Source organism: Pseudorca crassidens, chromosome 5 (assembly GCF_039906515.1).
Source record: "Pseudorca crassidens isolate mPseCra1 chromosome 5, mPseCra1.hap1, whole genome shotgun sequence".
NCBI classification, from domain to species: Eukaryota; Metazoa; Chordata; class Mammalia; order Artiodactyla; family Delphinidae; genus Pseudorca; species Pseudorca crassidens.
In genome coordinates this window covers 123,336,118-123,351,822 of record NC_090300.1, presented here as the reverse complement: position 1 = coordinate 123,351,822, position 15,705 = coordinate 123,336,118, and the positions used below count along the sequence as shown (strand labels likewise).

The 15,705-nt window shown below is 43.7% G+C and overlaps 1 protein-coding gene across 2 annotated transcripts in view; it reads right to left on the bottom strand.

Annotated features, from left to right (window-relative positions):
* The window catches only part of CXADR (CXADR Ig-like cell adhesion molecule), a 53,429-nt gene extending 39,545 nt beyond the window's left edge, over nt 1-13,884 (bottom strand). For both annotated transcript variants that reach the window (XM_067739232.1, XM_067739233.1), the window contains exon 1: nt 13,724-13,884. In XM_067739232.1, the coding sequence (XP_067595333.1) occupies nt 13,724-13,766 (43 nt within the window). In that variant the 5' untranslated portion in view covers nt 13,767-13,884. The remainder of the gene's footprint in view (nt 1-13,723) is intronic.
* Between the last annotated feature and the right edge of the window lie 1,821 nt (nt 13,885-15,705).

The window sequence follows — 15,705 nt, the reverse complement described above, 5'->3', positions numbered from 1 at the left end:
GGAGAAGTTACAATGGGCACTACAGAAATACAAAGCATCTTACTACTACAAGCATCTTACTACTACTACAAGCAACTCTATGCCAATAAAATGGACACCTGGAAGAAACAGACAGATTCTTAGAAAGGTATAACCTTCCAAGACTGAACCTGGAAGAAATAGAAAATATGAACAGACCAATCACAAGTAATGAAATTGAAACTGTGATTTAAAATCTTCCAACAAACAAAAGTCCAGGACCACATGGCTTCACAGGCAAATTCTAGCAAACATTTAGAGAGGAGCTAACACCCATCCTTCTCAAACTCTTCCAAAAACTGCAGAGGAAGGAACACTCCCGAACTCATTCTATGAGGCCACCATCACCCTGATACCAAAACCAGACAGAGATGCTACAAAAAAAGACACTTACAGACCAATATCACTGATAAATATAGATGGAAAAATCCTCAACAAAATACTAGCAAACAGAATCCAACAGCACATTAAAAGGTTCATACACCATGATCAAGTGGGATTTATCCCAGGGATGCAAGGACTCTTCAAAATACACAAATCAATGTGATACACCATATTAACAAATTGAAGAAGAAAAACTATATGATATCTCAATAGATGCAGAAAAAGCTTCTGACAAAATTCAACACCCATTTATGATAAAAACTCTCCAGAAAGTGGGCATAGAAGGAACCTAATAAAGGCCATATATATGACAAACCCACAGCAAACATCATTCTCAATGGTGAAAAACTGAAAGCATTTCCTCTAACATTAGGAACAAGACAAGGATGTCCACTCTCACCACTATTAGTCAACATAGTTTTGGAAGTCCTAGCCATGGCAATCAGAGAAGAAAAAGAAATAAAAGGAATACAAATTGGAAAAGAAGAATTAAAACTGTCACTGTTTGCAGATGACATGATACTATATGTAGAGAATCCTAAAGATGCCACCAGAAAACTACTAGAGCTAATCAATGCATTTCATAAAGTTTCAGGATACAAAATTAATGCACAAAAATCTCTTGCATTCCTATACACTAACAATGAAAGATCAGAAAGAGAAATTAAGGAAACAATCCCATTCACCACTGCAACAAAAAGAATAAAATACCTAGGAATAGGGGCTTCCCTGGTGGCGCAGCAGTTGAGAGCCCGCCTGCCAATGCAGGGGACACGGGTTCGTGCCCCGGTCCGGGAAGATCCCACATGCCGCGGAGCGGCTGGGCCCGTGAGCCATGGCCGCTGAGCCTGCCCGTCCGGAGCCTGTGCTCCGCAACGAGAGAGGCCACAGCAGTGAGAGGCCCACGTACCACAAAAAAAAAAATACCTAGGAATAAACCTACCTAAGGAGGTAAAAGACCTGGACTCAGAAAACTATAAGACACTGGTGAAAGAAATCAAAGATGACAGAAACAGATGGAGATATACCATGTTCTTGGATTGGAAGATGACTATACTACCCAAAGCAATCAACAGATTCAATGCAATCCCTATCAAATTTCCAATGGCAGTTTTTTACAGAACTAGAACAAAAAAAAATCTTAAAATTTATATGGAGACACAAAAGACCCCAAATAGCCTAAGCAGTCTTGAGGGAAAAAAACGGAGCTGGAGGAATCAGACTCCCTGACTTCAGACTATACTACAAAGCTACAGTAATCGACAATATGGTACTGGCACATAAACAGAAACATAGATCAATGGAACAAGATAGAAAGCCCAGAGATAAACCCACGCACCTATGGTAAAGTAATCTATGACAAAGGAGGCAAGGATATACAATGGAGTAAAGACAGTCTGTTCAAAAAGTGGTGCTGGGAAAACTGGACAGCTACATGTAAAAGAATGAAATTAGAACACTCCCCTAACACCACACACAAAAATAAACTCAAAATGGATTAAAGACCTAAATGTAAGGCCAGACACTATAAAACTCTTATAGGAAAACATAGGAAGAACACTCTTTGACATAAATCACAGCAAGATCTTTTTTGACTCACCTCCTAGAGTAATGGAAATAAAAACAAACAAATTGGACCTTTGCACAGGGCTTCCCTGATGGTGCAGTGGTTAAGAATCCGCCTGCGAATGCAGGGGGCATGGGTTCGAGCCCTGGTCCGGGAAGATCCCACATGCCACAGAGCAACTAAGCCCGTGTGCCACAACTATTGAGCCTGTGCTCCTAGAGACCATGAGCCCCATCTACTGAGCCCGTGTGCCACAACTACTGAAGCCCATGCACTTAGAGCCCGTGCTCTGCAATGAGAAGCCACCACAATGAGAAGCCCACGCACCACAACGAAGAGTAGCCCCCACTCACCGCAACTAGAGAAAGCCTGCATGCAGAATGAAGACCCACCACAGCCAAAAATAAATAAATAAATTTATTTTTTAAAAAATATTAAAAAACAAACAACCCAGTCAAAAAATGGGCCAAAGAATACATACAGATGGCCAAGGGGCACATGAAAAGCTGTTCAACATCACTCATTATTAGAGAAATGCAAATCAAAACTACAATGAGGTAGCACCTCACACTGGTTAGAACGGCCACCATCAAAAAAATCTACAAACAACAAATGCTGGAGAGGGTGTGGCGAAAAGGGAACCCTCTCACACTGTAGGTGTGAATGTAAATTGATACAGCCACTATGGAGAAAGTATGGAGGTGCTTTAAAAAACTAAAAATAGAATTACCATATGATCCAGCAATCCCACTACTGGGCATATACCCAGAGAAAACCATAATTCAAAAAGACACATGCACCCCAACGTTCATTGCAGCACTATTTACAATAGCCAGGTCATGGAAGCAACCTAAATGCCCATCGACAGATGGAATGGGTAAAGATGTGGTAAATATATACAATGGAATATTACTCAGCCATAAAAAGGAACGAAACTGGGTCATCTGTAGAGATGTGGATGGTCCTAGAGTCCGTCATACAGAGTGAAGTAAGTCAGAATGGAATTTCTATATTCCATTAACGTGGAATCTAGAAAAATGGTACAGATGAACCAATTTGCAAGGCAGAAATAGAGACATAGATGTAGAGAACACACGTATGGACACCAAGGGGGGAAAGCGGGGTGGGGGGTTGGGGGGGAATGAATTGGGAGGTAGGGATTGACATACATACACTAATATGTATAAAACAGATAACTAATTTAAAAAAATGAAAACCCTTCCATAAATAAATAAATAAAATTAATTCTCAGTGAATTGAGGGGAAAGGAGTAAGCCACATTTCTGTTCAACTCCAGTCTGAAGTTAAGAGGTCTAAAGAAAGAGCAAAGCACACATAATGGAATCCAACTCTTCGCGGGTATCAAAAATGGAATTTTCTTATACAACCTATCTGTTCAAATTAGCATGCAATCATTTCAGCCCTTCTAAATAAAAGTTTTTTTTAAACCTTAAAAAAAAAATTAAGTCTCAGCCTGTTTTCAATCTATGTAGTGTATTATTTTCCCCATGTTCTCTAATACAGAGATGCTAATTTCAGAAGTCTCTGGCAAAACAAATGCAAATAGGGTATTTTGCATTATGGGTAAAGCAGATCCGTTGCCATAGTGAATATTTTCATCACCTTCGTAAAATAACATGTATTGCTTCATTTTAAGAAATCTGCCTTTGCCTCCTTGTTCAAAAACGACCTCAGGCTCTCTTTTCTTCCTTTAATTAACATGAAACAGGAAAAGTGAGTACCTGGCCAAAAAAACAACAACAAAAAAAGCAAAGAAACTGAGGTGAAGTGTCTTATAAAGATGAGATCACAGGAAAAAAAAAGCAAAGAGACATAACAGCAAAACAAGCAAATGTTACCTACTTACGGAAAATACTGAAGTTAATAAGGAAAAGGTTAGTTACAATTTTAAAAAAAACCCTGTTGTAAGCATGTCTAACTGTTGTAAGACTGCCTCAATCTTGGCATGACTTCCTTTCTAATATCCCAAAATAAATTCAAATTTCCTAGCAACCATCACCAGGGACCACTCTATACTTTCAATCTCTCCATAAATGAATTTATTCCCCCCATAGGCAAGCTAAAAATATTATTTTGTCCATATATTTGTTTTTTCTACCTTATACCTAAAATATAGATGCATATAACTACCAAAAAAGGACAGCTGATATAATTTTGTGTGCAACAAATGCTCTGATGTTTACAAGAAACTAAATAACAAGAGACATTATTTAACTTGCTGTCAACGGGAATACTGTGATACAAATAATTATTTTAGATAAAATCTCATGAGAGCAGTTCCAAAGACACTTTCCATTTGACAAAGCTGTTGTGATGGCACACCACACCCATGCTATTTTAGTTAGTGGAATGTTCTGAAACTAAATGTGGTGGAAGGTGACTGGGAACTAAAGCTCCAAGTTCTAGACCTGTGCTGACCAAAAGGGTATCTGCTAGCCACACACAGCTACTGAGCACGTGAAATGTGGCCAGTGCAAACTGAGATGTGCTGTAGGTAAAATACCAGATTTTGAAGGCTTAGTATAAAAAAAAAATCTTACTGATGTTCAACTTGACTACATATGGAATTAATATTTTGTATATATTGGGTTAAACAAAATATATACAAATTGATTTCACCTTTTCCTTTTCACTTTTAAATGTGACTACCAGAACATTTTAAATGACATATGTTTCTACTAGGACAGCATTGTCTTGGACCAATGCCATAATTTATTGAACTTAAGGCCTTGGCTTTACAACTTGATTCCTTATTTAAAAAAAAAAAAAATGTGTCCTTCCTACCCATAGGCTGTCAGGAGAGTGGATTCAAATGAGATGCATGTGAAACTGTCTTTAAAAACACAGTAAGATCACTTTTCTAGCCCAGAGTTACCAGCTCATTCTAAAAGTATCAGATTTCACAGTCTACAACCAAGTAGGTTAAAGAGTCTTCTCAATTCTTACTGTAGAACTATCCAGGGCACAAAACACTTGAAGTTTCTGTCTGGTCCATTAAAGAAAACCCCCATGGGAATAGTCTGGTATTCAAGAGTTCAAAGCACTCTTCACTGGGGAATCTGAGAGACTGAGGAGGGTCAACTAGAGTCACTCTAACAATTCAACAAAGATGTGGCTCAACACGTTTGATTTCACCGTATCTGCATATTCCTTGAGATTCCTTGAGAGCGTTTTTATCTGTGCAGCCAAACCATACTTCCTTTGGAGAAACCTGTAAAACTCACACAGGGACTCCCCTGGTGGCGCAGTGGTTAAGAATCCACCTGCGAATGCAGGGGACATGGGTTCGAGCCCTGGTCTGGGAAGATCCCACATGCCTCGGAGCAACTAAGCCCGTGTGCCACAACTACTGAAGCCCGCGTGCCTAGAGCCCGTGCTCCGCAACAAGAGAAGCCACCGCAATGAGAAGCCTGCGCACCGCAACAAAGAGTAGCCCTGGTGGCGCAGTGCTTGAGAGTCCGCCTGCCGATGCAGGGGACACGGGTTCGTGCCCCGGTCCGGGAAGATCCCACATGCTGCGGAGCGGCTGCACCCGTGAGCCATGACCGCTGAGCCTGCGCGTCCGGAGCCTGTGCTCCGCAACGGGAGAGGCCACAACAGTGAGAGGCCCACGTACCGCAAAAAAAAAAGAGTAACCCCGGCTCGCAGCAACTAGAGAAAGCCCGCGTGCAGCAACAAAGACCCAAGGCAGCCATAAATAAATAAATAAATAAATACTCACACAGAACACACAGTTACACGATAGGGAAGTGAAAAAGTAATCATGATTAGTTATGTTGCTTCTTCCAGAAATCTGAAGTTTCATTTCTTAGAAGTAAATGAAACAGCATTCCCATTCCAACCTGTAAAGTATCTTTGAAAGAATGAAAGTGATTTAATAGTCTGTAAAGAAATTTGCATTGTCTCAGTATGTACAGACATTGGTTAATGTGACGATTAATCCTTTTCTCACCAACTATCAAAGGACAAACTGAACCCTGCCATTGATCTCACACCTACCCTAAAAATAGACTGTTACTATCTCCTTCCCTTATCCTACCTTCCCTTTGTCAACAGAGCAGGCAATAACCTTTTCTTCTACCAGCACCCTGCCAATTAAAATAAACCGTAAATACTGCTGAGTCAAGCTAAGGCCTTTAAGGCTTAAACTTTAATTGGCTAGCTCATTATTAGAAACCAGAAAGGGTGAGTCAATGAGGGGAGGGAAAGCCTACAGAAAAGACCAGTGGGAAAGCACAAAAGAGGTAAATGTTCCTTTAAGTCACCATTTTGCCACTGAATACAGAAACATTTTCAACTTCCTTCCCATTTTCTTTTACCTGGAGACAGTAATGGATTCAACAAAGTGAACAAATTACAAAGAATATCAATAAATGAGCCCCAAGAGATCACCAAACCATAAACTACCAGCTTCCTGTACAGACCACTTCACTGTGCCAAGGTGAAGTTCTCCCATCCCCCTCACACTCCACCATTTGTAATTTCAGCCCCACTGAAGAAATTAAGTAGAAAATAAAGGAGCCAGGGCCATAAAAGTTTACTGCTCTTTACTTCCACTTAGCATCATATTCTTAATAGAAACCAACCTAATTCCAAAACCAATCTAACAATTATTCTAGAACATTAGGTTTGTTTTCTTTAAAAAATGCAAGGAAGGCACGTCCTTGATGATCCAGTGGCTAAGGCTCTGAGCTCCCAATGCAGCGGGCCTGGGTTCCATCCCTGGCCGGGGAACTAGATCCCGCATGTGCGCCGCAACTAAAGATCCCACGTGCCACAACTTAGACTGGCGCAGCTGAAATACATACATAAATAAAAATAAAAATGCTACGTAGATGACAGTAAGATAAAGCCATAAGCTCATTTCAGTTAGATAATTTTTAATTATTTTCCAGGTTACCTTAATAATTAATTGAATAATTTTAAAATTATTTTAACGTTCACATCCATTACTTGCTGCCCACCAAATGAAGCAAATCAAAAGCTCCCAGTCTCAATTCTTGCCTTTACTTAGTTACACCTGATAATGATTTGAGTACGATAGAGGAAAGGCAGAAACGAAGGGAGAGGGGAGAACAGGCTGCAAGCAGGGGATTAAAATGAGACTGGAGTGGTAACATAAATTCACTCCAATACTGAATGCATGGCAGGGCTGACACACACAGAGCTGGCCTGTGCAGGACACCGAGCCCAGCCCTGCTCACCTCTTCAATGATATACCTATTCTTAATCTTCAAATACTCTTTCCCTTCCAGGTCTTTTCTCAAGCCAACAAACAGAAATTCCTGCCTAGTACATCTTTCCCCATTTATTTCCTCACTCAATGAAAAACCAATTATGAAGCTACTTCAACCATCTTAAGAGAATGGTGGTATACACTGCGGTACGCTGTATCCCTCCAGGAGTGGCTGGAGGGATACAAGTGACTTAGAAACTGGGTGTAAGCTGGGGAGAGAATACAAAAAGTCAAGTAAGGTATGCAGATTTTTGCCTGGGCATTTTGGTGGCTGAAAATGCCATTTAATGCGAGAGAGAACAGTGGTTTGGAGACAGGTTCAACTGGTGGTACCTGTGGGAAGTCTAAGCAGAGCTGTCAAGTGAGTGGTTTGACATTATGGGCAAAGCTTTGGGAGAGTGAGACAGGAAACAGACTGGAGGCTGTAAGGACATAAATGGTAACTGAAGCCAGAAACTGACATTTAAGTAGAGGGAGGAAAGTGGGCCCACAAAGGAGAATGAGGAACAGCTCAAGGAGGAAAGAGATTAGTCAATAGAGCCATTCTCGCTAAGAGGTTTAAGAGGTTGAAGGTGTGACATGTCCACTGGATGCAGCCACAGCGGCCACTGCAGTTTCACAGGAGTAGAGTGGGGTGAAAATCAGATTGCAAAGGGTGGAAGAATTGATGGATATGAAGGAAAATAATGGAGTCAACAAATCCACTCCTTCAAGAAATCCGGTGGAGAAAAGGAGAGACAGGCAGTGCTGAAAGAGGGATATAAGGGTTGAAGCCATGTCCGGAGGGATATTTAAGTTTTTTTAAAGTTGATGGGATCCCTACATAAGAGATGGGATGAGACAGTGACATCCCCTGGGAAGCCAAAGGGTTCAGAGTCCCGGAATGAGTGTAAAGAGGAATACACTGTTTTAAAGAAGAATGATCATGTGAGCAAGGTTCTATGTCTGGGAGGTTGGGAAGTGAAGAGTTCTAGATAAACAATGAAGACCTACTGTATAGCACGGGGAACTGTATTCGGTACCTTGTAATAACCTATAATGTAAAAGAATCTGAGAAAGTGTGTGTGTGCGTATATATACACACACACACACTGAATCACTTTGCTGTACACCTGAAACATTGTTAATCAACTAAACTTCAATAAACACACACACACACACACAGAAGTTAGAGTTCTTATCTTCTGGCTTCTACCTTCTCCCATGGAGTCTGCTCCTGTCCCCTGGAATGAAGGCCATACGTGCAACATGCACTAAACCAGCTGCAAGTGCAAAGCAATCTCTTATTCTCTACTTACCTGATGCCCTCTCCTCAATCTCTTAAAATCTAGCTTTACTCTCAGTACAGGTATTGTCCTCCCTCTGGATTCGATCACTTCCAAAATGTTCTCAATAATCTCCTAATGTAAGACCCACTGGCCTCATTTCTTCGTCAGTTTCTGGGACACCCTCATCCTCTAGTTCCCCTGCACTCTCCATCACTCCTTACTGTCCCCGGTTCCTCACCTCCTGATTACTTATTAGATGTTGATGTTCCCCAGTATCACATTTCACCTTCTTTTCTAGTCCTACCTGCTTTTCCTGGTTAACCAGACACAGATGCCACCTATCAGCAGTGATGCTCAATTCTGTATCACCCATCTTTGCCTCTCTCCTGAGATCCAGTCCTTTGCTTAAGTCTTCCTACTGGGTATTTTTCACTTCCATTCCCCTCAAGCACCACAAATACAACTTGTCCAAAGCTCACTGTCATCTCCCTAAAACTTGCTTCTCCTTTCTTTACTCCCTATAGATTAGCGACATGATCATTCACTCAAGCCAGAAATCTTACTGGCTCCCTCCAACTTTTTCTTGCCACTCATTCAATCAACCAGATACCAGGTTCCTCTGCATCTCCCTCAGAACAATTTTCAGATGAAACAGGAAGCCCAGCACCACTCTGCTGTATTTCAACAGGGACTGCTTGTGTCCAGGTCATCCCAGATGGATTAATGCGTTAGATCTATTGGTCCTACCTGCCTCCAGAACTGCTGCAGAGTTCTACACAATTCAAGAGAATAAATCTCAGTGTATAACCTCACTTCTTTAACACCTCCACAAGCTTCTCAGTGCCAGTCTTGGGGGATCGTCTCCTAAGCTCTCGGCACACTCTCTGGGTCTCTGTCCACTCAAAGTGTACTCAGCAGTGACATCATGTGGAACCTGTTAAAATGTAAACTCTCAAGCTCCACCCCACATGCCCTCATAATGACTCAGGTGCACATCAAAAAGAGAAGTGTTAGTTAGATGCCTTATACGCACTGAACCCAAGGCACATTATACCCTTTCAGATCTCCATCTGCTGGGAACGTTCCACCAAACCTTTTGCACCTTGCAAACGCCTGCACTATTGTAGGGGCATCTAGCACAGCCATAGTATACAGTAGGCCATAGATATTTGAACGACTGGATCGTTTAATCAGTTAATTAATGGTAAGTTCAGTTGAGGACCTACAGAGTCTGAGGTACTCAAGTGCATTCAGATGGGATGCTGAATGTTAGGCAGCTGGAAATAGTGGCCCAGAATTCAAAGGAGAGGTGAGTTAGCAACATTTTTGTCACTAGCAACAATTCTGAGTGTACAGTGATGGACAGATGAAGTCACCCAGGTTCAAGATGGAGACTGAGAAGAGGGCTATGGGTTAAATCATGGGGGAGGCTGGCATTTAAGGGACCTATTGAAGAAGGTAGTGAAGGGCAGGTTAATAGGTGTCAAGGAGCTCTAAAGAAATAAATGGATTTGGCACGTGGTTATTGATACCTTTGGCAACTGAAGCAGGTGAGTGAGACAGAATAATGAGGTCAGAGATAAAGCAGAGGCTTAACTTCTAACAATGGAATGAAGTAAGGCTAGTGGAATGATCACTAGTGGAGGACCATCTTTATTGGATGAGAAGGGAAAGAGATATAACTGATGAGAGCCATATCATATACATAGGCCTATTGGCAAAGAGGCTGAAAACGTTCAGCCGTGCAACATTTGCTGAACACTTGCTGTCTGCCAGGTGCCACAAGCTAACACCGGGACTGTAACAATGAACAGCAGCACAGGTAATGCCCCTGCCCTCTGACCTAGTGCAATGAGATATATTGGGTAATTTTATGGAAACCCCCACAACAGATAGGGTAATGAGCCAATGTTGGGTGGGTTGCCTTGGAGAAGGGCAACTTTTGCCCTGGTGGTGGTATAATGACAGGAATGTATTAAGAGAGAGGCATATGGAGGGGATAAAGTTCACATCTAATAATCTTCATTTTTTCAAGTAAAGGAAAAAACACCAGGTAAAGCAAAACAATAAACATTTCCCACTATATCAGCTGATATAGTGGGATTCCCGTTCTTGACACAAGCAGCAACTGAAGCACAGAGAACAGGGTCCTGCTGCCACTGCATGGCTAACAAGTGGTTTGGAGACCAGAATCACTGGCCAGTACTTTGCTTTCACTCATATTGACACTGTGAAAAGCAGAGCAGCACCCCAAACTTTAACACTGTCATCCCTAGGTGACAATGATGCTGCTGGGTCATGGGCCATTTAAGCTTACAACACCAGTCTAAGCCCTGGATCCTCGTGCTTGCAGAGAGACTGAAAATATTCAACTAAGATCAAGAAATTAAAAGGCTAATAATAAAAGCCTTCAGTACTTGGCACAGGGTCAAACCAACAGCAGGTTCTTAATAAATGACAGTAACCAGTGATACAAATTTAAGATGTCGATTAGAGGTAATCAAAGAGGAAAGTGGCAGCATAGTGATAAGAGCAGGGATTCAGGAGGAAATTTGTGACCTTGGCGAGTAAAGTTATACAACCACTTCATGCCTCAGTTTCTCCACTTGTACAGTAGGGATCATTATAATACATATATATCCTCTAGGGCTGCAAGGTACATTAAATGAGTGTATGTAAAGCCCTTAGAACAGTGCCTGGCATTTAATAACTGAGTAATCAGGGACATCCCTGTTGGCGCAGTGGTTAAGAATCCGCCTGCCAATGCAGGGGACACAGGTTCGAGCCTTGGTCCAGGAAGATCCCATATGCCGTAGAGCAACTAAGCCCGTGCGCCACAACTACTGAGCCTGCACTCTAGGGCCCGTGTGCCACAACAACTGAGCCCACGTGCCTAGAGCCCATGCCCCGCAACAAGAGAAGCCACCGCAACGAAGAGTAGCCCCTGCTCGCCACAACTAGAGAAAGCCCGCGCGCAGCAACGAGGACCCAACGCAGCCAAAAATAAATATATTTTTTAAAAAATAACTGCATAATCAAGGCTTTATTTTTACTTCTGCTACTGCTCTACCACTACTGACACTACTATTACTAGCGGTACGACTTGCTACTAGGTAGGCAATAAAAACGCATCAAAAAATGTTCCATCATCAACCAGAGTACAACACAAAACTCTACAACCCACATAGAGACAGCTCTAGAGGAAGATCTACTAATAGCACTGCAATTTCTTCCTCTAGAGACAGCTCTAGAGGAAGATCTACTAATAGCACTGCAATTTCTTCCTCTAGAGACAGCTCTAGAGGAAGATCTACTAATAGCACTGCAATTTCTTCCTCTAGAGACAGTTCTAGAGGAAGATCTACTAATAGCACTGCAATTTTTAATATGTAAGCCTCCACCTTGTTTTGCCAATTGTAGAATCCAATAATGTTACCACCCAAACTGAGTTCATGGCAATAAATTTCTAAGATGTCAAGAAGTATCTGAAGAAATACCCAAAGCCATACATCAATTACAGTTTTTGAGTTGTTTCCTAAGCTGGAAAATTGAAGTAAAATAGTTTAGTTGAAGCCAACAGTCCTTTAAAGAGATGTTCACTGTACCATAGTGTACAGTTTATGAGCAGAATGACTCTATATGTATCAAAATATCCTAGGATGAGATTGTGCCTACCAAAGTGAGGCATCCAGAAAAAAATGAAATCCAGACAATTATCCTGATATCCCTGGGGGTGGGGAGGAATCCTCTATATGGTTTATGTTCTTCCACTTCTCTGCTCTAGATATAGGCTAAAACATTTTTTTCCACAGAGATCACAATGTTCTCAACTTCTACTTCAATTTAGTCCTTGACCAAAACAAGGTGTAACGTTATCATGTAAAATGGTTACTGACTCTTAGCTTTTCTGGAAGCTTTACTTTGGAAATTTCAGCCATGTCTAAATGATATGTATTAAAAAGGTGGAGGTAATGCTATAGACTCATATCGAAGATTAGATTTGTTAACAGAATGTTGATCCCATGAGTAATGCTCACAGCTGGGGCATCCAACAATGGAATTAACATTTCAACAGGAAGCAGAGAGCCATCCCAACAGAAAGGGCCACTCGATCCAGCTCTAGAGCGCTTAAAAAAATTATCCTTCCGGAGGCTACACAAAGTGTGCCTCCTAGGGTCCCACCGATGGATTTTTTTGTTGTGGTGGTTGGTTTAATGAATCCTTTGGTTCTAAAATGCTTACTTTGACAAGACAATATCAGTTGGTTAAAGCACGGACATGGCAACAAATCAGTTTTTTAAAGATATCAAACGATTATGCCTTTTATCCACGCAGTTTTAAATGCCCTTTTACCCCTCCCGAGAAAGGCGCAGTCGAACATGTATTACTTGGCGAATCCTTTCGAAATTCCCTGTACAAGTCATCATCAAAATGAATCAAAACATTATAAACTCAAAACCAAGGTTACTAATTTCTCCTTTGCACTTTGCCCCGCGACTGCAGAAATCAATACTGCACTTTTGCAGGAATCTACTTCTGATTTTCCACGGTCCACTTCGTCGAGTTACCGTCTAGTTAACAGCTCGTGCCTGGGCTCGCCTCTTCCATGAGACCAAGAATGCCCAGCCTACAGTTCGTTCAGCGCCTCTTTCCTAGAGGTAGGTTGGACGATCTGAGGCACTGAAAAGCTCAGTGTCCATTTAATCATGGCGTTTGTAATTCGGTCTCCTGGCTTGGACTGCTCGACACCTGAAAACTCGCCGCCCAAGGCTTTTGAAACCGGGTAACCCCGATGGAAACGACACCGCGGCTAACAAGGGAAAGGGCAAGAGCAAATAAAGCAAAGCCCGCACCCGCGGCAAAGAATAGTCTGGGAGAGACGCCAGGCGCAGCCGGCACGCCGCGCCCACCCACCCGCGCCCGGGGAGCCCTCTCCACCGCCGCCCCACATCCCGGGGCTCGGTCCCCCACTCCAACGCACCCCCGGTACCCCACGGCCCCGCAGGGCTCCCCTCCCAGCGGCCCCACCCACCTTCGGGGCTCGCGCGCCCGGTCCGGCGAAATCACCCCGGTGCAATTCCGCGCGCACCTCCACCACTGCCGCAGCGCCCCCAAATCGCGCCCGCCCCCTCCCCCAAGCCTCATTGTTCCCGGGTGGCCGCAGGCAGCGAGCGCCCCAGGGTTGGCCAGGCAATAAAGACCCGAGGGACCGATCTGTCCCCCACTCACCCGCGACTCCGCACAGGAGCACGAAGCGCAGCAGAAGCGCCATGGTGGCGGCCCAGTTGTGGGCGACGACTGCAGGTAGGCGGCTCTTACCCGGGGTCTCCACCCGGCTCCCCGCGCGTTCCCGACCCGCTGGCTGCGGCGGCACCTCGCAGCCCGGTCCCACCCCGCCCTCGCTCGGCAGGTGAAACACGTCACTTCCGGTAGTAGCGAAGCCCCGCGGCGCGCGCCGTCCCTGCCAGGCGCGTGGGGTTGCTATGGCAACCGGGAGCCCCCGGCGGGCTGCCCTGGGACCCACGCGAGTAAGGAACTCCTGCCAGCGGAGCTCGGGAGTTGACGTGCGCCGGCAGCCACTCGCCCCAAGCTTGAACTCGGATCTCCCCCCTCAATGCCTTCAGTTAAACTGGGTTTGTGCACGTGGGTCGGGCCAGCCCCTCTCCCCAGACGACTGAAACGGCTATCGCACCCTGGCTTAAAGGCAAGGCACGGGACAAATCTCGCCCACCTGCGCCCGGACCCTGAAACGCAACTAAAGCAGTCAGCCCCTCCTGCACTTACCCCACCCTCCCCTCAGGGTAGTAGGGGGTGGGAGCCTCCAGCCACGCCTCCTATCTCTGGATGTTTGCTGCTGCGGCGGGCTCTTCCACCTAAGGCCCTAGAGGAAGACAAGTGGGCAGCCCTGGCATTTGCTCCCCTCTCGTAGAGTCCTTTCAGGCTGATGTAGAAGAAGGCTAGAGAAGGCTTTTCCCCATCTCCAGTAGTGACTAAGCTAATTTGGGAAATACCCGGATTGGGCTTCCTCCCTTGTGTTTAAACGTTATTCCAGCTCTGAAATTGGCCAACAAGGACTAGTGAGGTTGAAAAGCGGGTCTCAGTAGGGACGGTTAAAGGCTTGGGGCGGGGGGCGGGCGCGGGCAGTAGCTGGGAGACCAGGGGATTAGAGATCTTGAATCTCGCAGGATCTCCCGGTCAGCCCTGCAATGTCGCTTCTGCCTCCTGGTGCCCTCCATTACTTGTTCTTCGTTGGTCTTTCCAGATAACGTTTATTTATATCTGCTGAGAGACTTTGGTGTCTTAGTGAGGAGAGAAGCAGTATTGTGCAGTGGGTAAATTCTTGAGCTCTGAAATGGGGTAGTAACTGGGCAAGTAACTTAGAAACAGCACCTACTCCAAGGGTAGCTATGAAAATTAGAGACAATGCACAAAAGTATGCTTGGCACCGTGCCTGGCACATAGTAAGTGGTCAGTAAAGTGGAAGCTAATAAAAAATAATATTGGAAAATTCTTGTTATTTATTGAACTAGCAAAGAAAGTAAACCAGTTATCGGGAAGACCAAAATTGCCCAACTGCAATTTAGGCAGGTGATTTGCAACCCGGGTTGCACATTAAAATTATCTGGACAACTTTTGTAAAATACAAATACCTGAACCCCTACTCCGGCGATCCTGATTTAACTTGTCTCCAGCGGGATCCTGGCTGATCTAAGGAGAGTCCAGAGTAACTGTTAGGGACTTCCTATTAGTTGAGGAAACAGGAATTCTACTGGATATAATTGAAGGTATAAAATATTTGGAACTTGAGATTTTACATACCACATTATATTTTATGAGATTAGAAGAGATTTAGTATTAAAGTTCATATCTATTTCAGACTGTTTATGAGGACTCTTCTAGTATTAATCACTTCCAAGCAGCACACATTTTGTTATCAGGTTGCTACCTTGAGTGTCTCCTTCAGTAGAAGGCCACCACCCTCAGGGGTCATCTCAGGGGTCATCTAGAGGAAATCTTTAGCAATTACCCAAAAGGATTTTCATCTTAATCCTTTTCCTTTTGGTACTTTGTTTTACACTCCTTACATTTTGCCTCCTTCTGTGGTAGGCATTTTCATACCTATCAATCACTTCTCTTACCCTGAATATTCCTAGAAGGCCAAAAGGCACATTATTCATCTTTTTTACTCTTGGGAGCACAGCCCATAGTAG